General features: G+C 39.5%; 1 protein-coding gene across 1 annotated transcript; it reads left to right on the forward strand.

The window, feature by feature from the left end:
- Nucleotides 1-1,252: 1,252 nt before the first annotated feature.
- On the forward strand, nucleotides 1,253-26,528 carry LOC131356293 (zinc-binding protein A33-like). Its single transcript, XM_058395194.1, has 3 exons — nucleotides 1,253-1,519; nucleotides 24,985-25,177; nucleotides 25,271-26,528. The coding sequence occupies exons 1-3, from the start codon at nucleotides 1,253-1,255 to the stop codon at nucleotides 25,792-25,794; spliced, it is 984 nt and encodes a 327-aa protein (XP_058251177.1). The 3' UTR covers nucleotides 25,795-26,528.
- The last annotated feature ends 192 nt before the right edge of the window (nucleotides 26,529-26,720 follow it).

The following is a 26,720-nucleotide window of genomic DNA, read 5'->3' on the forward strand; positions in this document are numbered from 1 at the left end:
GGAAAGCATCTCCATCCTGCAAGTTTACTCTAGTACACAATACCCCATTAATGTGCTTTTTATTATCAGTAATAATAAATGGAATGGAGGCTGAAATAAATATTCTCATTAGTCTTGTGCATACAAAGAAGGTAATGACAGTGTAAGAAGCCTGAGAACAGAGATGACATGACAGCTGTAGTTCAGCTTCTCTCTTTTTTCTGTTAATTCGTTAATGTGGGTTCAGCAGTAAAGAAGGGCAAGATGCAAATAAGTGCGAGAAATGCAATCATATTATTCACATTTTCACAGAAAAGGAAAATTTAAGCCAGTTTCAAGAGATTTGGAAATTGGAGTGTATGTAGTAGAGATTGGAGGTGGAGCAGTATTCTCGAATATTTGGGAAATCCAAATTTTTAAAACAATAACAATTCAGATACAAGCAGTCTGAACACTGCAAAGGAATTATTTGTATTTATGAACATTTCTAGCTAAGAATGTTTATCTCAGCATTAACTGTAATAATTATGACAGAAAAGCAGGCATGCCCAAAGAAATTAATTAACATTAAACATCACACTTTCAACACTTTTGTCACTTTATTTTAATTAATCCTTTTTTCCAGCACACATTAAAAGACCACAGACCTGTTTAAACAAAATTACAATCTGTAAGGAGTTCAGCTGTTGTTGATTTCCAGGTTATCTGACATTTAACCAAGCTAATGCAAAGCATTGTTGTGAAGTATCAACAGTTTGATTTTTGTCTGTGTATGACCCTGTTTTGTTTCTCTGGGATTTGTTTGTTTTTTTGGATTGTATGCTACACTGATTGCTATTCTGGTTTTTGGATATTGTGCCTGTTTTTTACTACAATTTTGCTCATTATTTAGACTGTATGCTTTGTGTTTGTTTAAAACTATTAACTCTGCAAATTAATTCTACAGCATCCAGTATGAATAGTTCATTAAAGAATACTTTGCCACAGATGAATCCAGTGGACATTTTAGGGCTATAGGGGATCATCACTCATCAGGGAGAGGTTCTGGGGGCCTACCAGGAGCAGCTAGCCACACTGCAAGCCACTTACACTTACCTGTTACAAGCTTTTTAAGGTCTTCCCACCTCCAGATCTGAACCCACAAAAATGGCGATACCAAATAAAATTCAACTATGTCATTAAGTTTTGGACTTTAGCAGGTTAGAGTGGATGGAATGACATGGCTCTTCTCACAGTTTGCAGAGAGGTACTGAATTCTGCTGTACAAGTGGAGATGGCGTGCAAGGAGGGGGATAATGCCACTATCCCAGTAGATCACCCTGGCCATCTGGTTAGACAACCTCCGGCAAAACCACCACCGCAGCCTCTGGTCCCAGCCATTTCCTTATTATGGAGAACATGTGCAGCCAACCCCAGCTGTAGAGCAGAGCCCATGCAGCTCAGCAAGACCTGGATCTCTACAGAGGAGCACCACCACTGTCTGTGTCTGCAATTGTGCTTCTACTGTGCCCAATCTGAACACAGCTGTGCCATCTGTCCTGTGAAACCTGGATTACACACCACCACCCCATGTGGACTTGAATTTCTGTCCATACAGCCTGTTATTACCCAAGCAATTTCCCTTTGCTGAAGAGATGCATCACTTTTCAGCCTTAGTCAACTCTGGATCAGCCATCAACTTAACCCATTGCCAGCTGATAGACAACCTCTATCTTCCCACAGTCCCATGTGCCGCTCCTCTGAAAATCACGGCCATGGATAATCAACATTTGACAGCTATATCACCCATCAGACAGTCCCCATCACTCTCCATTTTAGATTATTTCATGTAGTATAACTCCTATTTTTTATGATATCTTCTCCACCCAACCCCATCACCACCATTTGTAGTTCCAATAGCTCTAATAGTTTTAATTAAAAGTAAAAAAAAGTCAAAGTCAAAGAAGCTTTATTGTCACTTCAACCATATATAGCAGATGCAGTGCACAGTGAAGTGAAACAACGTTCCTCCTAGACCAGAGGTGCTACACATAACACAGATAAAGTACAGTGATGCAGACAAACATAGAACTAAACATAGAGATAAAAAAATTAAACTATAATTTAAAAATTAAAATTAAACTAAAAAAATTAAACTATACTTAAACTATACTTAAGGTGCAATCTTTAAGACATACAACAGAAGTGCACAGGAAGACAAGACAAACAACATATAGGCCGACTGTGCAAAGACCAAGACAATGTTAGACAATGAAAGAACAGTGTATACAGTGATTGCAGTTATTAAGGTGACACATGTAACAAGACTAATATAAATATAAATATAAATGTAAAGTGAAATGTAAAATGACATGTGCATGCAAACAGGACATTTAGTGTGTGTGTGTGTGTGTGACTATGTCCAGCACAGTCCAGTTCTTTTTTGTGCATGTGTGTTATGTATGTGTGTGTGTCCGTGTCCGGCACAGTTCAGTTCTCCTTTGAGATCAGATCTTGGTTGTACGTGTGTGTGTGTGTGTGTGTGTGTGCATGTGTCCAGCTCAGCTCAGTTCTCTGTTGAGATACCTGATAGCCTGAGGGAAGAAACTGTTCAACAGTCTGGTTGTGCAGGTCCGAATGCTTCAGTACCTCTTTCCAGATGTCAGAAGGGTGAAGAGTGTGTGTGAGGGGTGTGTGGGATCATCCACAATGGTGTTAGCTTTGCGGATGCAGCGTGTGGAGTAAATGTCTGTGATAGAGGGAAGACAGACTCTGATGATCTTCTCAGCTGTCATTACTATCTGCTGAAGGGTCTTGTGGTCCGAGACGGTGCAATTCCCAAACCAGGCAGTGATGCAGCTGCTCAGGATGCTCTCGATGGTCCCTCTGTAGAAGGTGATCAGGATGGGAGGTGGAAGATGAGCCTTCCTCAGCCTTGGAGGAAGTAGAGATGCTGCTGGGCTTTCCTGGTGATGGAGCTGATGTTGAGTGACCAGGTGAGGTCCTCCACCAGGTGAACACCAAGGAATTTGGTGCTCTTGATGATCTCCACGATGGACCCATCGATGTTCAGTGGAGAATGGTCACTCTTTGCTCTCCTGAAGTCAACAACCATCTCTTTAGTCTTGTTGATGTTCAGAGACAGGTTATTAACTTTACACCAGGCTGCTACTGTAGTTGTTGTACCTCCTCTCTATACGCTGACTCGTCATTCTTACTGATGAGACCCACCACGGTTGTGTCATCGATAAACTTGATGATATGATTAGAGCTATGCATTGCTGCACAGTCGTGAGTCAGCAGAGTGAACAGCAGTGGACTGAGCACACAGCCCTGAGGAGCTCCAGTGTTCAGTGTGGTGGTGCTGGAGATGCTGTTCCCGATCCGGACTGACTGAGGTCTCCCAGTCAGGAAATCCAGGATCCAGTTGCAGAGGGAGGTGTTGATGCCCAGCAGACTCAGCTTCTCAATCAAGTGCTGAGGAATGATTGTATTGAATGCTGAACTGAAGTCAATAAACAGCATTCATAGGTAAGTGTCTTTATTGTCCAGGTGTGTGAGGGCCAGATGGAGGGTTGTGGTGATGGCATCATCTGTGGAGCAATTTGGATGATACACAAACTGCATGGGGTCAAGTGAAGGTGGCAGCAGGTTCTTAATGTGCCTCATGACGAGCCTCTCGAAGCACTTCATGATGATGGGTGTGAGTGCAACGGGACGGTAGTCATTGAGACAAGACACTGGAGACTTCTTCGGCACAGGGATGATGGTGGTTGACTTTAGGCACGTTGGGATGACGGCGCTGCTCAGGGAGATGTTGAAGATGTCAGTGAAGACATCCACTAGCTGTTCTGCACATTCCCTGAGCACTCTGCCAGGAATGTTGTCTGGTCCAGCAGCTTTCTGTGGGTTAACTCTGCGTAGAGTTTTCCACACATCAGCCGTGTTGAGACAGAGCACCTGTCTCACGTCATTACGTGCCTCAAACCGAGCGTAGAAGCTGTTCAGCACATCTGGAAGGGAGGCATCACTGTCACAGGCAGGTGGAGCTGGCCTGTAGTTGGTGATGGACTGGATGCCTTGCCACATGCGCCGAGTGTCGCCGCTGCTCTGGAAGTGGCCGTGGATTCTCTGGGAGTGTGCATGCTTTGCCTCTCTAATGGCTCGAGACTGTCTCCAGCTCTGAAGGCAGAATGCACACTCAGAGTGTAGAGTGCACACTTAGCAGTGCACACACCTATGTTTGTTGCAGCCTCCCTAAACATGTCCCAGTCATTGCACTCAAAACAGTCCTGAAGAGCAAAGATGGCTCCTGCTGGCCAGGTTTTAACCTGTTTCAGAACCGGTTTAGAGCATCTGACGAGTGGTCTGTATGCTGGAATCAACATAACAGAGATGTGGTCTGAGTAGCCGGGGTGGGGGCGGGGCTCCGCACGATACGCGCCGGGAATGTTTGTGTAAACAACATCCAGCTTGTTCGTCCCTCTCGTAGCAAAGTCCACATGCTGATGGAATTTAGGAATCACTGTTCTGAGATTTGCATGATTGAAATCTCTGGTGATGATAAACAGTCCATTGGGGTGAGCATTCTGCAGCTCGCTAATAGCTCCGTACAGCTCACACAGAGCCTCCTTGGCATTAGCGCTGGGTGGAATGTACACTCCGATAATGAAAGTGGTGGTGAGTTCCCGGGGTAAATAAAAAGGTCTGCATCTAACAGTCACAATCTCCACTAGCGATGAGCAGTAGTTAGACACAAGCACAGAGTCCTTACACCATTCTGTGTTGATGTAAACACACACACCACCACCGCAAGTCTTACCGCACAGAGCTGTATTCCTGTCGGCACGAAACACAGTTAGCCCGGCTAGCTGAATGACGGCATCCGGAACTCTGTTGCTGAGCCACGTCTCCATAAAAACAAAGATGCAGCAGTGTCTGAACTCACGCCGTGTAGTTCGCTGGAGTCGGATATAGTCCAGTTTATTGTCCAGTGAGCAGATGTTGGACAAAATGATGGAGGGGAGTGCCGGCCGGCCAGGGTTTGTTTTTAGCCTAGCATATTTCCGCGCTTCCGCTTTCTCACGCAATGAGATTATCATTATTCCAATAGTTCGCAATATTCATGACCCACAAATTTCATGGAGATATAAAGAACTCACCAAATAGTCTAATTGTCTCAACCACTGATTTAAGGGAACCCTCATCTTTCCATGCCATACAACCGCCATTGAGAGTTCGGAACCTTCCACCACCACTCATATTCCTGGAGAATACATTGACCTACTCTCTTCAACAAAGAATGTGCAACACGGTTCCCTCCACACCAGCCACGGGACTGTTTGATCAACCTTCTCTATTACACTGCACCGCCCAAGAGCTGGATCTACCCTTTCTGAAACTGAATCCATGGAAAGCTACACAGAGGAGACCTTGGCAATGGGGTTCATTTGTCCCAGAAGTTCTCCCGTGGCAGCAGTCTTCTTTTTTGTTGGAAAAAAATTGATGAAGGACTGAAGGCATGCATAAAATATCAGATGCAGACAGAATATTATCACAGCCCCTATCCTGTGGCACTTGATCCAAGTATCCCTTTTGTGGTAGAGGTGGATGCCTCCATTTGTGATATCTCAACAACAGGGCAAACTATTTCCTTGTGCATTTTTCACAAGAAAACTGACTCCTGCAGAGGAAGCATTAGAAGAGTGGAGACACTGGTTAGAGGGGGTGTGATGTCCATTCTAAGTCATCACAGATCATAAAAATCTGGAATATATCAAGCAAGCCAAGAATCTAAACCCCTGTCAGTCCCAGTTGGCACTTTTTTCACACAATTCCTCTTCACAGTTACTTACTCTCACAGTACCAAGAACAGTAATGCTGACACTCTCTTGCCACCAAGACCCCAGACAAAGACCCTCTTCCACCATCTGTAGTTGTTGCCCCTATTCTATGTGACATTATGGAGGTTATCTAACATGTCCCCCAACTACACAGTACCTGCCCATCAACCTTCGCCAGTGAACCATTCACTGGGTCCAGCTCCAGGCACCCAGGTATCTCCAGAACCATAGTACAGAATGCCTTCTTGTGGCCCCCACTAGTAACAGATGTCAGACTAGGTCAAGGCCTGTGCTATCTGCACCCAATACAAGACTCCATGCTAGCTACCAACAGGATTCATCAAGCCCCTCCATAATCCACAATGCCCCTGGTTCTACATTGCTAGGCACTCTGTCACAGATCTCCTGGTTATCCTCGACCATTTTTCTAAAGCCTGCAAACTGGTGCTTCTTAAAGGTCTCCCCACAGCCATGGAAACAGCCAAAACACTCTTTCACCACATCTTCTGGACTTACGGTCTTCCAGAAACCAAAATCTCAGAGAGGGGAACCCAATTCACATCACAGGTGTATATATCCATCTGTGAGCAGCTCAGAATCAATGTCAGCCTCACTTCAGATTATCTCCCTCAGTCCAACGGTCAGCCTAACTGGTCCAAGCTGTTCTAGACTCCTGCAGGAGAAGAGGTCAATTACAATATCTGATCGACTGGAAGGGATATGATCCCAAAGAAAGATCCAATGATATTTTAGATCTCTCCCTCATTACCAACTTTCACCAGGCCCACCCAGATTATCTTGCACCAAGGCCGAGGGGCCAACCCAAAAGAAGAACACCAGGAAGTGTTCCTTGAAAGAGGGTACTGTAATGAGTTCATTTGTTGTTGTTCCTCCGCTCCACCAGAGGAACCCGTCTCCCGAAATATTGAACTGCACTTGGGTAAAACTTCCAGGTTACTGGACATTTAACCACACTAACACTAAGCATCATTGCAAAGTATCGACAGTTCTCCAAGTGTACCAAGCTTTTTTTATATTGCTGTGACTTTATTCTGGTTTACAGATTTTGTGCCTGTTATTGAGTATGATTTTGCTTATGGTTTGGACTCATCATCCACTGTGGATAGTTTTTTTTAACTAAATTCAGCATACTTTTCAAGTTTTTTGGTTGAGGTATTTGCTGTTGAAATGGTCTATAGGCAGAACATGGAAAATTCTATAGAGACAGTCCAGTCTTGTTGTGAAAACTTTTCTTTTTTCTTATATTTCTGTTTTTCTAAGGCCATTTTAGGCCGTTTACTGCTTGTTTATATGAAACCATCCAGATATATTATGTCCTACTGTTCAGATTAATGTGTCCACTCAGACCAAATTCCAGTAATATTATATACACGTATTTGATACAATATTTGATACATATGCTGTCAGGTTTTTTTTTTTTTCCAGATTGGTTAAATATGTCTAAATTGTAGCATTTTTAATTATACACTGAATCTTTTCCTGTTTGTATCATGTTCTCTGTTTCTCCTCATTTTTAGTGCTGATTTCACTTCCACCAGTAACACTTGCTCAAGGTGATTAAATTAACAGTTACTATATAAAAGTTACTTTTAATTAATTCATTCAGTGAGTATTTAAGTAATTCTAAGTTTTTTGGTTTCTTTTCAAATGATATGTTTACGTCTAGTTATATTAATTATTAATTTTCATTAACAACTGATTTTCCTATAGGGAGTCCTAAAGCTGTCGTGTCCATAAAACCTGATAAACATGTGTTCACTTGTGAGAGAGTTACTCTCAGATGTGACATACAGGGTGGAGATATTGAGTACAGCTGGTATAAGAATAAAGACAGCTTCAGTGTGGATGGAGTTAGATTCAGTGCAGACAATACAAAGCACGAGGTCATTATCAGTTGTGTTATAAAAACTGACAGTGGTACCTACACCTGCAAAGGACATAAGAATGGCTCAGAGATCAGTGAACCTGTTACACTGACTGTATCAGGTGAGTCAACAAAAAGATTTTATAGTTTTACACATACAGGGTGTGTGTGTGTGTGTGTGTGTGTGCATGCACAAAAGCGCTAAAAAAAGCCTCGTAGCAGACAGACAGTCAAAATGCAGTTAACATTTTCAGCAGCTTTCCTTTCAATTAAATACATTACCCACAACCTGATAATATAATCAAATATTATGACTTAAATGTGTCAATATTTGTTACCAATTACCAATCAGTTAACTAATAATTATCCACTTATTATGTCCTGCATACTGCTGTACTTACTGCATTTCGAAATTTATTAACTAACTCTCAGATTAAATTCAGCTTGGAAAGACACTCATTAAGTGCACAAGTAAAGGCAAATTAAATATGCAAATCTGTCATTTGCATTAAAGGAATGATGCAATGAGTCTGCCATTACAGCCAGTCTACATGTGCTCACTATTTACACTTAGCTTCCACAATGCGCTCAGCAGAAAACTTATTACCACTTGAAATAATGTGCACCATTTGTTTAATGTCTGAACTGCTGATTCTGAATGTCTATAACACAATTTATACTATGTTACTTGCATCAGACATACCTCAGTAGAAGGTGAAATGATTAATAGTACATTTTTGTGATGTTTCCTCAATGAAGGCTTTAAGTACGATGAAGAAAAACAGCAAAGGTTTTCCCCACAGGACTAGCGGTTCAAAGTATTCAATACTGAGCACCTCTAAACTTGGGAAATGGATTAGAGACTCATTTATGGGAAATCATTTTAAATCCTTTTTAAATCCATTTTAAATAAAACTGTTTTTTTTTTAAACAAAACATTTCAAATATTTTTAAACAATTAAAAAAAACACATGATTTATGAATTTGTGTAAATGTATATCCATGTATGTGTCAACATTCACAGCAAATTTGTGACTGTGCAAATATACAGATTTATAATTTTGTATGTTTGTGTAACAGAGACTCCACTGCCAGTACTGAGTGTATCTCCACAGATCTGGCTGACTGAAGGAGACTCAGTGACTCTAAGCTGTGATGTCACAGACCATACGACAAACTGGACATTTAGCTGGTACAGAGATGTTCCCCAGAGAGACAGTAATGACCATTTTACCTATAGAGCAGTGCCACTCTCCGACAGCAGTAGTGGATCTGGAGGCAAATACATTCTCAATCACACTGCTCTTAAACACACGGGAGTTTATGTGTGCAGAGGAAAGATACAAGATCGAGCCTTTTACACACACACCAGCAATCTACAGCCACTATGGATCACTGGTATAAATAGATGTATATATTAATTTTAGTACACAGAAATACAGCTTACCAAAATTCGGTGTAAAAATCTTTCTATTCAGCCTCATGAGCGAGGAATGTTTAAGGCAGCTGAATGTAATGTAATCATAAACAACAATCACAGTTATACTTGTGTATTATAATGTTCTGTGTTTAAGGTGAATCTCCTCCAGTCTCTCTGGTCATCAGTTCAAACAGAACTGAACACTTTACTAAAGACTCTCTCTCACTGAGCTGTGAGGACCAGAGTAACTCTACTGGATGGACAGTGAGACAATACACAGCCAAATGGGGACTGTCAATTTGTTCATATTCTGGATCTACATGTAACATCAGCTCCCTCTCCACATCCTACACTGGAGTTTACTGGTGTGAGTCTGAATCTGAAGAAAACAGTAATCCTGTCAACATCACAGTGCATGGTGAGTCTTCATGTAGTGAGTATAATGTTAAAAGAAAAAGGAAATTTTTCATTACAGTCACTGTGCAACATGTTTATTTGTGTGTCTTTGTGCACATGTGAAAATACATTAATTTGTGCTGTAGTTTGCGTTAACTTCAGATGAATTAAATATTATTATCATTTTTTATTTTATTCAGCATCAGCTCAAGCTCAATCCTCAGTGCTAATGCTGAAATTTAGTGTGGCGATGGTCTGTCTGTGTCTGCTGGTGACCATCGGTCTGCTGCTCATTTGTTTCTGAGCTCAAGGTAAGAACTCTTTCAGTATGTCTCTATGCTTCACATAACGAGAATACTACCTTTAATTAGCGTTAGAAACATTTCAAGATTCAAGATTCAAGAAGCTTTTATTGTCATTTCAACCACACAGCTGACGCAGTACATAATGAAATTTCTCCAGGACCCTGGTGCTACATAAACATTCAACATATAGCCTGTACACAAAAAACAACACAGAGGTAGGACAGAAGTTTGTCCTAGCCACATAAAGTGCAAAGTGTGAAACTAGGTGCAAACAGAGCAAGGACAACACAGTGCAAAAACAATAAGTACAAAAAACAACACAAAAAACAGGACACTTAGCGCCGAACATGTGCAATGAAATGAAAAAATGAGATGAAATAAAATGAAATGATGTACAAAAAACAGGTAACTAATAACATTGTGCAAAAATGCAGTAGCAGTGGTTGAGGTAGTGCAAATAGAAATAAACGTAAATATAGCAGCGGATGAAATATTACCAGGGCTGAGGTAGTGCAATAAGTAATGAACAATATAAGTTTTTTCACACAGGTGAGAGAAAGTGTGTGTAAAAGTAGAAACTATTTGTCTGAGGTCTGAGGGTAAATTTGATCGTAACAGAAGCTTGAGTCGGTGTGTCAAAACATCTAAAAAAAAAGTTCAACCATAGTCGTTAATAACATACACACATCTGGTGAGTTTTTTCTATATAACATCGTTGAAGATAATTGACGATGCCTGAATGAATGATGTTCTAACATGTCTATTCCTGAAGCATTGTCACTTTTCACTTCACTGTAATTCAAAAGCATTAAAATGAATCACTCTTTGAACTGGGATCATTTAAGATGCAGTTTGATTGTTTTTTGGTATAAACACCTAGATGAACGTGCAATAAACATGACCTTGTTACATTTTTAACAGCTCGACCTGATGAAAACAGAAATGAGAATGCAGTCATAGGAGAATGAGCAAATTCACCGTATGAAAAGAAGATGCAATGCTGTCTTCTTTAAGGTTATTTTCAGGATTTTATAATAATGCTGATTTATTGCTTGAATTTTTATGCTGTTTGTAGCACAGTATTTTTAATTTTTAATTTTAAGTATTAAACTTTCATTTTAAGTATTTTCTAAAGTAAATTAATAATTTTATGCAGTGTGTGAGGATTGAAAAACATTTACATAAAACTTCTGTCCAATGACTATGAAATGTAAATGCGCTATTAGAGTAAGTTTAATTTCAACATTAAAACCTCAAAACATTTCATGTACCATTAATGTTGTTAATTTTTGAGTGCAGCTTTAAGTTGTGTTTTCTGCATGCTGTTTGACTTTTATTGTCAGCTGTGTGAACTTTTATTGTCGATGATTTAGTATATCTATGGCCAAACTGTTTTTTTTTTTTCATTATCAATTTTGCTGAATTGAACATGTTTGCAATAATGTGTCATGAAGTACAAGTAAATTCTGATCTACTCCTGTTCCTTTTTATTATATTTTGTATTTTTATACAATTAAGGCTTCTAAAACATTTACTGAGCTAAAATAAAACAAACAAACAAACAAAAAAATAACAAGGTGCACTTTATTTCTATGGGTGACAGCAGATAACTTGATCCTGCAGTATTATTCAGTAGATGTGGAGAATCTTAGCGTAGTAAAGTTCCACAAGGAAAAGTGAACGGAGGAGGAGCACAGCAAGGGGTTTTCGGCATATGACTTATGCTTTAGCTGCCATAACAATCAAATAATCTGATGATAACCTTCAAATCCTATTGTCTTTTTAGAAATATGATAATCTAACAGTACAAGTAGAGCAAGATTAAAACACAGGTTTTAAATCATCTAATGAGTCAAGTCAAGACGATATTCCAAATCATTCCAACCACAAACAGCTGATGCTGTACATAGTGAAATGAAACAACATTTCTTCAGGACCTGAGTGCTACACAAACAACATACAATATAACTACAAACAGAACAAAAACACAGAGCTAGGACAGAAGAATTTGTCCTAGCTACATAAAGTGCAATGTGTGCAACCAGGTGCAAACAGAGCAAAGACAAGGCAGTGCAAATACAGGAAGTATTTATATATATATATATATATAGCAGCATGACAATGTGGATTGTGCAAAAATGCAGTAGCAGTAATGAGAGTAAACGAGTCTGAATTGTTGGAATCTGTACCTGATAGTCGACTCCTAGTGGTCTTTCCTGTGAACAGAAAGTTTTTCTTACCAAATCACAATAGCATTAACTAGACTTACTGAGCAAATGTGTTATAGCCTACTTCTTAGTTACTGTTATGGTCTATGCAGGGAAACATCTAATTGCAGAACGTACACTCTAATTGAAATTACCATCAAACTAATGCACAGTATTTGTAAAATTATTATTAAACCTTACTTACTTATAAGTCTCAAAAACAGCAGCAAATGTTATGCAGAAACAAACACATCTCACTTGCCTTCTACACACAAAGAGCAGTGACAGTGATAGAGACCTGAGTGCACAGAGAGAGAGCTTGGCAGTTGTGGTTTTGTTTCTATTTTTGTTAATTCAGTAATATGTGTTTAGCAGGAGGGGGTGTAAAAATAATGTGTAAGAATTATAACTGATTTATCTGATGACCATAAATATAGTTGACAAACATAACTAATAAGATTTGTGCTAACGTTTGTCAAATTCAAAATAAAAAAAAGGACAATTGAAGCCAGAGTCTGTGCAGTAGAGACTCCTGAACACAAAGTGTGTGTAGTAGAAAGGGGAAGTATATATTCATTATGGTTTTTACTGAAATCTGCACTTGGTCTTCCTGAAATAATAGCAGCGCATTACACAGTATATGCAATATGTTCTCTTTCAGAACGAAGTGCACACCTCAATAGTGGTTAATTGTCATAGAGGATAATATGGTAATTTATTTAATTTTCCAAACTTGAGCAGAAAAGCAAGGACAGAAAATTTTAGCAAAACAAATTAGAATATCAGAAACAGCCCAGAGAAAAAAAGAGAGACAAGGAAGCATAATCTTACTACATAATGAAAATAACCGGCCTTCACACTGACATGAGCTGAGGTCTGGTGCTAATTATTAAATTCAGTTAAAGTTATTTTTTTTTTGATAGTTTTAACCTATAATTTGGAATTCATGGTGCTTTTCATATGAAGAATTGTGTCATGAAAATTCCAATATAGAAATGCAAATCAAACTTCCTTCCCATTAAACTGCCCAATCTGGTGAGCAGTTTACTGGCAAAGAATTTCTGCCCCAGTGCTTTTTGCATTTCCCATTTTAACCACAGTTCATTATAGATACAGTATAAGGTGGAGTTTGTACTTTCACAAAGGAAGTCATTCTGAAATGTCTGGTTGAAGACTCTGGTGGTCTTTCCTTGGAACAGAAAGACAGGAACAAAACTGAATTAGCATGAACTAAACTTAATGAGAAAATGCTTTGATAGTTATAATGTATAAAACACAATTTTTGATACTGTTATAGTATGTGCAGGGACGCATCTCAGTACATCTTCACTCTAATAATTCAGTTCAATTTTCAATTCAATTTATTTGTATAGTGCCTTTTACAATGGACATTGTCCCAAAGCAGCTTTACAAAAGTAGAGAAACAGAGAAAGGAGAAAAAAATATTAAACTAAACGATTAAATTATTTTATCCCTATTTTATTCCTAATGAGCAAGCCTGTGGTGACGGTGGCAAGGAAAAACTCCCTGTGATGATATGAGGAAGAAACATTGGCTCAGAAGGTAACCCATCCTCATCTGGGTGATACTGGACAGTAGGATTTCTCCATGCAGCAGTCAGGTGATGAAACTCTCCAGCACACCTTCGACCAAGTGAAAGTAATTGATGGTCAGCAAATACAGCCAAACATTGCATTCTCTGACCCATACTTTGAAATGATTAAAGAGGTTATATCAAGAGACATAGGATACTCAAACCAAAAAAGAAATGACAGTTGTTAGTGCCCAAGAGTCTTCAGGAATTGGGGACCATCCATTAGTAAAAGTGAAATCCAATAGTTCTTGACCTAAGAGCAAAACTCCACGCTCTGTGGCAGTTATCACTGGAGAATGTGCTACAGGTGCAAGAATCTCAATCCCGACTGTATCATAGGGTTGTTCAGTTGTGGGAATTTGCACAGAGTAAGAGCCCTTTGAGGTCACAAAGTCAGGATGTTGACTATGAAGTTAGGAAAAGGGATAGAGGTGGAATATGACAAATTTAACACATCAACTTCCTTAAATAGAGGAGAGACTTGGTGCTTGTGGCATTGGCGATTGCCGTTCCTGAGATGAGCTGGTATGCGACATGAAAAGCCACAACTCCTACAACGTCTATGGACTCTCTAGTGTAGGTATTGATCTTTGTGGGTCTTACTTTGGGGAATTCTGCGTTTTCCACGTATCACTGAACACAGACTATGTCAATTTAAAAGTTCATGGATCTGCCATCAACATTTATTGTAACAGTGACTTTACTTTTTTAACTTTCTTCAATACCTTTGTTTTTACTGGATGCAATTTGCAAATTTTGCCCATGCGGCCAGTGCAATTTTAAAAGCACTTTCAAAAGTTAAATTTTTTTCTGAAAAGCCAGCGACAAGCCTGTCCATCAGCATGTATTCCAAGGTTGGTCAGTAGTTACAATCTTATACCAACCGATACAATTCTGCTACATATTCTTTAACATTCTCTGTAGGCTCCTTGTTTTGGAGTCTAACCTAAATCTCTGAACAATCTCACTGGGTTGTGGGTTAAAATGATTTTTAGTATTGTCACTAGATGCTAGTAGCTTCTTTCACTTTTTTGGACTGAGTCGGTTGCATATTAAACTGTAGATTTGTATTCCTTCAATGCTTTTGAGAATAGCTTTTTGTTTACCCTCATCTTCAATGACATTTGCCGTGACAAATTATTCTGCTATCTTACAATACTCTTCCCATGATTGCCGCTTGGCATCAAATGCTGTTAGTGGTCCAATAGTTCTTGTAGACATAGTCTTAATTTATTTATTTTTTTATTTTTTTATTCAGCCATTGATATATTTATTTTTCATTCATTCATTCATTCATTCATTCATTCTAATAATTCCTGTGCAGTCTTACTCTATTTCAAATCCTTTGTTAACCACAATTTTTTTAAATCCTATCTCATGCAAGAAATTTAGTATCTTGTGCAAAGTACCCTTGGATGACTTAAAGAACTTTATTTAAGGTCTTTCAGCCTTACCAACAACTGCATGGATTTTCTTTTTTTCAGCCAAAGAACCGCACCGATATATCATATTAACAAGAGTAACCACACAGTGACACCTGGTGGTCATTCCAGGAATTATTTTCTATTACATTAAAACCATTTACCTCAGGATAGCATAGAACACTAATCACATTTAAAGTCCCCCAATAACCCCCCACCCCCATGGGATATAACAAGGGATACACTTGTTTATAACTCTGTGTCTATTACCAAGCAACTTTTACATCTCTGTGTAATGTGTCTCAAGAAGCACCAAACCTAATGAAAAATGGTTTGTGTGTTGTGTATTTTCTTGCTCTTCATGCTGTAGAGGAGGTCCACAGATGACAGTGCGAACAGTGTTGCTCACAAAGCTGCTGCATCTCCAGTCAAGTATCATTCATCACCACAGCATCACAGAGTCACAGGTCTCAGGCGTCATCACACCCTAGTCTCCTTTAACTTTAATATAAATGAGCCTGACTTCTTTATAAGTGTATCCTCAACTATGCATAATGAATTAATTTAAAAACATGCAAAAACAAACCTTACACACAAATCACTGATGGAGAAAAATGGGTGTTTCTGCATTGCATTCAAATTTAAATAAATAAAAACAGTACTGCTGATGCTTTAGCATTTTAGCGTAACAAAATATTTAATCATTGGTAAGCAAACCAATTACTGGGGTATAGGTTTTACTCAGTATGAGTCTTAACACATCTGTTTTAATGTGTTAAATGAAAGAAGCTGTCTGTGTGTGTCCACTAAACTAGAAGGGCCCACCACACTCCCACCACAGTCGAACACAGGAAGTGATAAGGCTTTAACAAACGCCTCTGCTCTGACAATCAGTCAGTCATTAGATGGACAGGATGGAGCTCGGTTCACTCTCTGTGCTGCTCTGTAAGTAAATGTTTTCTTTTTGTCTTCATTAAAGTGAGTGTTGGGATATAAAGTTTTTATGTAAAGAGCAAGTAGAGCAAGTTTAAAACACAGGGGTTAAATCATGAGAGTAAAGAAGCCTGTATTGTTGGAATCTGTACTTTATGAGATGTTCTAGTGGTGTTTCCTGTACACAGAATGGTCTTAACAAAACCATGTTAGCATAACCTACATTTGTAGTTATAGTCTGTAAAGAGAAATGTTCACTATTACACTAATGCACTATTTTTTTTAAAAATATTATTTATGATTAATGTCAAAAACAGCAGCTTTTCAAAATAAAAAACCCCACATTTCATTAGCGTTGTATAAACTCGGGGAAGTGACACTGTTAGAGGCCTGTGAGAGACAAGTTGAAATTTGTGGTTTTGCTTCTATTTTTTGTTAATTCAGCGATGTGCATACAGCAGAAGGAGGTGTGAAATTGATGTGTGAGAGTGTTCTCACGAAACAGAGTCTGTTTTAAACACAAATGCAGGGAGACTTTAATGACACACAAGGCAAACAGCTAGTGGGAATACATAGAACAACTGAACAAAAATATGGAATATTTAAAGTATCAGAACTCAAACCCGACAAAAGACAAATGCAAATAGTCCCAAAATGTGATCCAGGGCGAGCAGTGCAGGGTCAATAAGTGCAAATACAATACAAAAGCTTCATAAAGTTGCAGTTAATAGCACAAAGCATATACTTCAGAACCAACTAAAAGTATAGAGTGCATTTAAAGGTTCAGAAGGGAACTAGATAAATGAGTCCCAGGTGTGAAAAATTAGTAATCAGGAAATGTGGTAGTTTAGTGGTTAAGGTGTTGGACTACTGATCGAGATCTGTAAAGTTTTGTATTGTTTACTGATATCCTGGATTAAACTTTGCTTGCTCTTTCAGAAGGTTGTGAGTTCAAATTCCAACAAGCTGCCACTGCTCGGCCCTTGAGCAAGGCCCTTAACCCCCACTTGCTCAGCTGGAGTGTTGTATAACGTACCCAAAAGCCACACTTGAGTAAAAGTACAGTTTTTTTTTAATGACTCAAGTTAAAGACAACCATTACAATTCTACTTGAGTAAAAGTAGAAGTAAATTAATAAAAAAGCAAGACTGTAATAATTTGGAGAATCACGAATTTTATTCTGTAGTGCTTTCTTTCTTTACCACTTAAAAAAGTGGTAAAGTGCACCACCAAAAAATTAAAACTTGCATGAAAGAAAGAAGAGGCCTTTAGAACTGTATTGTAATGAAGTGTACAGTATCAGTGTTTCCATACATGTGAGCTTGTAACTAAGGCCATGTCCACACGTAGCCGGGGATTTTTAAGAAGGGAGATTTTTCTCTGTGTTTTGACCTTTCGTCCACATGCTAATGCAATCTGAGGGCGTTGAAAACGGAGCTTTTGGAGAACTCCTTCCAAAGTGAAGATTTTCCAAAACTCCGTTTTCAGTGCTGTAGTGTGGACGGGGGAAACGGAGATTTTGACGAATTGACGTCACTGTCTGTGAGCCGGTCTCCTTGATTTGACGACAGCTTTGTTTATGAAGCTATTTTGTGCAATAGCAGACTTACATAAACTACTGACTGTGTTAACGTTGTTTACTGGACTTTTTACATGCGTGCACATACACGCGCAGTTACTCACACATTACGTTCATGAACAAAGTAGCCGGAATGTAATACGAAGCTCACTGCTGCTCCATACAAAACTCCGACAACACACACAGCGATGGCGGTTTTGTATGAGACCCGGTCAGACTTCTACATTCTACAATGAAATTTTTGCATGTCAAAAGCATTGCTTAGACTTCTGATTGGCTAGGCACAGCACTTATCAGGGTATTTTGCGTTTTCATGTGGACAAGGATATTTTTAACACGTAGGTCATGTGGACAGAATATAAAAAAAAATGAAGTAGAAATAAAATACGTAAAAATACGTATGGACAGCCTAAAGTCGTCACTAACCACAAACTTCCTTTACAGCAAATTTGGACGCAGGGTTTTTTTTGTAGTAAGTAACGAAAATGCCGAACAGAAAATGTATCAGAGTAAAAGTATAGAATTTGCTTCAAAAAAGTAGTGAAGTAAAAGTTAAAGTTGACAGAAATATAAAAACTCAAGTAAAGTACAAAAACTCTCAAAAAATACTTAAGTACTGTAACAAAGTAATTTTACTTCGTTACATTACACCACTGCTCAGTTGTATAAAATAAGATAATATGTAAGTCGCTCTGGATATGGGCCTCTGACAAGTGCCAGAAATGTAAATGTAAATATAGTGTGTGGAAGTGCAAGTGGGTGCTGGGAGTTCATGGCACATATGTTTGGAGACTGTACATTAATGGAAACAGCAGGGCTGAGTTCTGTGACAGCTGTAAATGACTTATAATAAATTAACCAAAATATGGTTGACAAACAATTATACGAATCAGTACTGTACTAAAATCTGGTCAAAAATCAGCCATAACAAATAAATTTTAATTCAAACTTAACAAATATAAAAATTAAAGCCAGAGTCTGGTCTATTGGACAGATGAATAAAGCATTACTTTTACCCCATTATGTTTCACTGTGTATGGTTGCTGATACTGTATACTCAGTTCTGAAGCTTAACAACAAGGTCATCAACTTTTTAAAAAGCTTAAAAAACAAATGAAACATCATGAAGTAATAATATATATTACATATGTATTATATTAATAGGCATTATAAAATCTAATTAAGTTTGGAACACTTATACACTTAAAAAGCAGCTCAGAGGATGGTTTGCTATTCAAACAACAACATATTTAATTATAGACATAAAAATTATAGGGAAATAAATAAAAATAAAGATATAAGGAAAATAGAAATATAAAACTAACAGAGTAATAGAAATATATATGCCATATCTTGGCATATAGGGTCATATTACTGGAAAAGGGCTTCACCATTCTAGGATCCTGGCCGGTAGGTTATAGTGAAATTGGGTAAAAAATAGTTTGCAAAGCCAAAAAATCTCTGTAACTTCTTCATACTGGCAGGAATGGGCCATTCAGTCACACCTTTCACCTTGCCATAGTCAGGTCATACAGCATCACAGGGTATAATGACCTCTAGACAAAAAATGCCATCTTCCAAATATCTCCCTCCCACATCTGTATCAGATTGTACGCTCCTTAAGTCAACTTTAGAGTGAGAGGGTATTTATCCGGCTCTTGAGCAGGGAGGTTTTGAGTAAGAGATCAATTGCGCAGTCCCATGGGCAGTGAAGGGGCAGCTTGGAGGATGCCTTACTATGCACCTCCTTTAGGTCATTGTACTCCGGTGGGACATGAACAGTCTGGGAAGTTTCAGAACTCTATAGATTTGATGAGGCAGGGCATGTTAAGCCCCTTCTTAAGACAGTTGTGGAGGAGCTGCCCGGGTCAGTTTCCCCGGGCAGGCTCTGCCTTTTCATCAAATTGTCCATTCGGATGGCTCAGGTGACATAGTGGGAGAGAGTGCTGTCCTCATCCCTGCAGATGTGCTCAGCCTGTAGAGCGGGATTCAATCCTTCTCGAAAGAGCACGTCATTCTACTTGCTTTGAGCAAAAAAGTTTGGAACTTAACAACACATTACAAATGAGTTGGTATAAGGTATGAACCTGTGAGTCTGCATCCCATGCTGACTCGAGCACCAGTGATTAGGGTCAACAGGAATTGGTGGAACATTGGTGGAATTATGCTTTGCTGAATGATCTCCTGTAACATTCTCTGTGACAACAAATCTGAATTAGTCTTCTGGATAATGAGCTCTGGATTGTCTGTGATGCAGAGCAGTTTGTTCAGCGACCTCCTGTTCCTCACTGACTAACACATCTCCAGTTTGTGTCCAATGATAGATCCAGCTTTGCAAATTAGTTTGTTAATCCTGCTGGCATCCCTGGCACTGATGCTTCCCCCCAGCAGACCACAACACAGTAAATGGCACTCGCAGACTGGTAGAAGAGCTCCAGCATCTTGTTACAGACATTGAAGGATCTGAGCTTCCTTGGGAAATAGAGTCTGCTCATCCCCTTCTTGTATACAATGTCAGTGTGGGTCCTCCAGTCCAGTCTGTCATTTAAGTGTACACCTAAATACTTGTGGTTATCAACAATTTCAACCTCCTTGCTCATGATGGTTATGGGCGCAATCAAAGTTTTAGTCCACCTAAAGTCCACCACCATCTCCTTCTTCATCACATTTAGGAGCAGGTAATTCCTAGTGCACCAGTCCACAAAGTTATCCAGAAGTCCCCTGTAGTCAGACTCCTGTCCTAATACACCCCACCACTGAAGTGTCTTCAGACAACTTCTGCAGGTGGTATGATTCAGAGTTGTACTGAAAGTCTGAGGTGTACAGAGTGAACAAAAATGGAGACAGGACAGTCCCCTGAGGTGCTCCTCTGTTACTGACCATTGTGTCAGACAGAGAGGCCCCCAGTCACACAAACTGGGGCCTGTCTGACAGGTAGTGAGCAATCCAGGAGATGATGGTTCAGCTGACACCCATTCAAAGCAGCTTCTCACTCATTAGGAATGGTTAGATGGTGTTAAAGGCACTAGAAAAGCCAAAAACATGATCCTCACCGCTGTCATCCAGGTAGGAGTGAACACACTGCAGTAGATAGATGACAGCATCGTCGACACCCACATGAAGCTGGTAAGCAAACTGGAGTGGGTCCAGTGCAGGTTTCACCTGTGGGACCAGGTGGGCTAAAACTATTTTCTACAACACCTTCATGACTTGTGATGTCAAAAAAACCTGTAGGATCCATGTGTAGCGTGTTCATTAACAGAAAACACATTGTATTACTGTAGAAAATAAAATACACAAACCAAAATACCAAAAAATACAAAGAACAGAAACAGGTCAAAACGCAGTCGCAAACAGTAGAACAGGCGAACAACAATACGTTGCATCGTGCAATGGTGTGAGCATGGTTTAAATGTCCAAAACCCAAAAGTGAGCCAGGAGGCTCAATGTTGCAGGGTGTGCCGTTACACCTTTTCTCTTCTTTTCCCATTTCTCTTTGGCAAAGTATCTTTCTATTAATGTTAATGTGTTCACTTAGTCCAAATGTCAGTAATACTATCTGCTGACACATATTTGATACAGTATTTGATACATATACTGTATTTTTTTAGATGAGTTGTGTGTCTAAATTGTGCCATTTTCAATCAAACACTGAATCAATTGTCATGTTAACATCATGTTCTTTGTTTCTGCTTCCTTTTAGTGCTGATTTCACTTCCACCAGTAACACTTGCTTAAGGTGATTATATAAACAGATTCTATGTAAAACATACATTTAATGAATTAATTCAATAAGTAAGTAACTCTATGTTCCCATCAAACCAGTATGTTTTGTTTGATATGATATGTTTACCTCTAGTAACATTATTTATTAATTTTCATTAACAACATATTTTCCTATAGGGAGTCCTAAAGCTGTGGTGTCCATAAAACCTGATAAACATGTGTTTACCTGTGAAAGAGTTATTCTCAGATGTGACATACAGGGAGGAGATGTTGAGTGGACGTACACCTGGTATAAGAATAAAGACAGTTCCTATGCAAGTGGTGATAGAATAATTGCAGACAGCACAATGCAGAAGGTCAGTATCCGCTGTGTTATAAAAACTGACAGTGGTACCTACACCTGTAGAGGACATGGGATAGGCTCTCAGAGTTCAGAGATCAGTGATGCTGTTACACTGACTGTATCAACTGAGTCTGTAGCACTGTGGATTTTATAGTTTTACCCCTAAATGATGATAAGATATAAGGTAGAATACCTAAGAAGTTTATATGAGACCTTTTTAAAGATTTATAAAGTTTTATATGAGAATTAAGTCATTTTAGTGATGTAGCCTTACGGTTTTGACCTAAAAAGTACATCATAAATTAGATAAAATAAATAAATAAGCAATATACACAAACCAATCGGACTTACATATATTGTGTCGGTCCCTCTTTTGCTGCTAAAACATGAGCAGCAAATGGCATGGACTTCACTAGATCCCTAAAGGTGTGCTGTGGTATCTGGCACCAAGATGTTAGCAGTAGATCCTTTAAGTCCTGTAAGTTGTGAGGTGGAGCCTCCATGGATCAGACTTGTTTGTCCAGCACATCCCACAGCTGCTCGATTAAATTGAGATCTGGGGAATTTGGAGGCCAAGTCAACATCTCAAACTCATTGTTCGTAAACCATTTTTGCCTTATGGCATGGTGCATTATCTTGCTGAAAGAGGTCACAGCCATCAGGCAATACCAGCCTTCGCTTCCCATGTGCGTCAGTAAGCCAAACTGCGATGCACTGTGTATTCTGACACCTTTGTGCAACAGTAGCTTGTCCAGCTGTCACTGGTTCATCACTGTTCCTTCCTTAGACTACTTTTGATATATACCTACCACTGCAGACCGGGAACACCCCACAAGAGCTGCAGTTTTGGAGAAGCTCTGTTCCAGTCATCTAGCCATCAGAATTTGGCCCTTCATCAAACTCTCTCAAATCCTTATGCTTGCCCATATTTCCTGCTTATTCACTTCACCTGTCACTGGTAATAATGTTGTGCCTGATCATTGTCAGCCATAAAATTATGAGCACTTACAGGTGAAGTGAATAACACTGATTATCCCCTCATCATAGCACCTGTTAGTGGGGGAGATATATTAGGCAGCAAGTGAACATATTGTCCTCAAAGTTAATATGTTAGAAGCAGAAAAAATGTTGAACCATTATTAGAAGAGTTGTCCAATAGCCAAGGACCACTTGTGGAGAGCTTCAGAAAGACCTGGAATTAGCAGGTACAATTGTTTCAAATAAAACAATTAGCAATGTACTCAACCGCCAAGGCCTGTATGCATGCTCACCATGAAAAACTCCAGTGCTGAAGAAAAAGCATGCTAAAGCTTGTTTAAAGTTTGCTGCACAACATTTGGACAAGCGTGTGAATTACTGGGAGAACATAGTCTGATCAGTTGACACCAAAATTACCAACAGTGAAGTTTGGAGTTGGGAACATCATGGTGTGTGGCTGTTTTTCAGCATATGGTACTGGCAATCTTGATATAACTGAAGGAAGGATTAACAGAAAAATGTACCGAGATATTCTTAGGGTGAACATTTCAGCAAGACAATGGTCCCAAACACACAGCAGTGGAAACTTTTAATTGGTTTCAGAGAAAGAAAATAAAGCTGCTAGAATGGCCCAGAAAATCACCTGACTTGAATCCAAATGAAAATCTCTAAAAAGAACTAAAGATCAGAGTTGATGGAAGTGACCCACGGAACCTTCAAGATTTGAAGACTGTTTGTGTGGAAGAATGGGCCAAAATAACACCTGGGTGATGTGTGCAACTAGTTGTCCATACAAGAGGCATCTTGAAGCGGTTCATTGCCAATATAAACTTTTGTATGGAGTATTAAATAAATTTTAGTAAGCGTGTTCAATACTTTTTTACTGTGTCATTTCACATCATTACACATAACTTGTCAAAGACTGTCAGTGCTTGGATAGTTCCCTGCCAGAAGACTAGAGTGCCTTCTACCAGGGTTTTTTGTCTTTGTTTTTATGTTCTCGCACCATGTGCTTTTGTTTTTGTTTTGTGTTGCATGTATTTTTGCCTCGCTCATCCCATTTCAGCCTCTGCAAACCTCTTTCTTATATCTCGTTATCTTCCCCATTTACACCTGCCGACCGGATATATAAGCCGAACACTCATTGTGTTATTCGTGAAGTATTGTTCCTAGCCGATGTACCAAGCCTTAGCCTCGTGCATACATTGTGGATTACTGTGTTTTTGACCTTTGCCTTGTCTCTCTTTTGCCATTTTTGCCTAGCGTTTATTGGACTAGTTTGCTGATTTCTTGTTTTCCAGTTTTTGACTTTTGCCTGTTTTTTGACTCTGCCCTTTGCCCGCTGTTGTTTAATAAATCTGCACATGGAGTCTACTATTTCCACCTCCGACGTTACAGAATACTTCGCCTGAGATGACTAGCGGATTTACAAGCCATTATCGTCCAGCAAGGCGCAATTATTCATGCTTTTCAAGATTAAGTGGAGAAGCTGCAAACGGAAAACCAACAGCTTCAACAGCTAGCTGCCAAGGCTAACCCGACCCCTCCTCCTGCTGCTCCCATGCCTCGCGGTGAGTCGTCTCACATGGTGCTTCCTGAAAAGTTTGATGGCTCAGCTGATCGCTGTCACAGCTTTATTCATCAGTGTGAGAATTTCTTCACACACCAGCCTGACACTTATGCCTACAATACTATGAAATGTGCATTCATGCTATCCCTCCTCACCGGGAGAGCCTTAGACTGGGCTTCCACTGTTTGGGACTCAGACCCACAGGTTAAAACGTCATTCACTTATTTCACTGGACAAATTAGAGAGGTGTTTAAATACCCCGCATGAGGAAAGGATGTGTCTTTCCAACTTCTGGAGCTATGCCAAGGATCTGATACCACCGCTGACTATGCTATAAAATTTCGCACCTTTGCTGCTCAATCCGGCTGGAATGCCACTGCTTTAGGGGCTGTCTTTTGGGAAGGCCTCAACCCTGCTCTCCAGGCTGAGATGGCCTGCCTGGAAACGAACACCACTCTCTCCCAGTACATTTCTACGGCCATCCGATTGGACAATCTCCGCCGGGAGCATCATGCTAACACCCACACACTCTTCTTAGCTCCTCGTCACACAGAGACACAACCACCCAGAGAGGAGTACACTGAACCCATGCAACTTGGACATTTTCGTGCATTGCATCCAAATGTGGCTTTGCTTCTACTGTGGTCAATCTGGACACCAGATCCATAGGTTCCCTGAGTAGCCACCTAATCCTCAGGTGGGTGAGAATCCACTACTCTTTTGCTTTCCCTACCTGTTATGTTATGCTCTGCTCATAAGAGTTTATCTGTCTCAGCATTAATAGACTCCATAGCGGCAGTTAACCTTATCGATAGCAAGCTGGTAGAGGAATTATGCCTTCCCACTCTCCCATGTGTCCCACCTCTTTGAATCACAGCCATCAACAGTCAGCCCATCTGACAGGGTTTTCTCACACACCAAACCGAACTGCTGGAGTTACAAGAGGGATTATTCCATCAAGAAAAACCTGGCATTCTACATCACCCCTTCTGAACTGAAGAGAATTCAGCAATATGCAGGTGTGTGATCCCTCAATAGTCATAATACTAAACATACATGAATATACATACTGTGTTATCAATAAATGGCTGAAAATTGTGTCTTTCTCTCAGTGGATGTGACTTTGGAGCCTCATACAGCACATAATCAACTCATCCTGTCTCATGATGGGAAACAAGTAAAATGTGGACACATAGAACAGAATCTACCTGATAACCCAGAGAGGTTTAATTATGTTGCCTGTGTGCTGGGAAAGGAGGGATTCTCCTCCGGGAAATTTTACTATAAGGTGCAGGTAGGAGGGAACGCTGAGTGGGATTTAGGAATCGCCAGAGAGTCTGCTAACAGGAAAGGGCAGAATTCATACAGCCCCCAAGATGGATACTGGTGTGTGTGGCTGAGGAATGAAACGGAATATGAGGCTGGTGAATCTACTCATGTCCGGCTCTCCTTGAAACAGGCTCCTCAGAAAGTGGGGGTGTTTGTGGATTATGAGGGGGGTCTGATCTCCTTCTATGATGTTGATGCAAAGTCTCATATCTACTCTTTCACTGGTCAGACTTTTACTGAGAAACTTTATCCATACTTTAGCCCCTGTTGCAATGGTAATCAGGCACCTCTGTGTATTACCCTTTAAACATTGTAATTAACAAGTTTTACATTATAATTGGCTAGAGAGGATAATGACAGTGAATGCAGTGTTGTGTCTGTAGGGCAGATCTTTAAGGGGAAGTCTTTACATTAGCATCAAATGAAAGGAATAAGTGTATTTAAAAGAAAGTAAAATGTTAAACTATTCAGGGACTTATTGTGTTTGCCAGGTTATGGGGTTTCTCATGAGGGGTTTATGAGTTGACGAGGTTGTTTTTTCTAGTTAATGTGTTGGCAGTAACACCAACATGCAGCTGCTGCAAAACTGTGCAAGTCATACATGACTCATTACAGAGGAAGGAAGGCATTCTGAAATTTTTTATCTAGATCTAGAGTCAGAATCTCACATAAAACTGAACTAGCTCAAGTTCAAGTTCTTTAGTTGCAAAGACGTTGCACTCAGTTCACCTTACACCTACTTTTGTATACATAGACGTGTGACCAGTGAAATTGACACAAACTGATATAAACGTGTAGTCAGATAAGATCAGAGCCAGAAACCAGCTGTCTCCTTCACAATAACAGAATTTTATAGTTTAATGGCCGGTTTGCTTTTTTTATCACTCAAAATCAGAAGCATGTTGCTTAATGGATGATAAGGCAGTTAGCCATTCTCCATGTTTCTTCTGTTGCAATCTTACTTGATTTACTCAAATAAAATATTTTAAATGTAAACTAGCAAAGATTCAACGTACTGACCTTTATAGTGGTTCTCCAATTAGACTGAAAATAAATTGCAACTAAAACAATTTGTGTGATTTGTCGACTTCTTTTGAAACAATATTATGTCCTAATTTTTAGTTAGAATGGTTAGAATGTTTCCCTCATATTCTAACATTACAGCCTATGAGATATATTACAATAACTTTCCTATAGGTAAGTTTGTTTATTATCGAAATTTCCTGTGTTTGC

This window comes from Hemibagrus wyckioides, linkage group LG07 (assembly GCF_019097595.1).
Source record: "Hemibagrus wyckioides isolate EC202008001 linkage group LG07, SWU_Hwy_1.0, whole genome shotgun sequence".
Taxonomy (NCBI): domain Eukaryota; kingdom Metazoa; phylum Chordata; class Actinopteri; order Siluriformes; family Bagridae; genus Hemibagrus; species Hemibagrus wyckioides.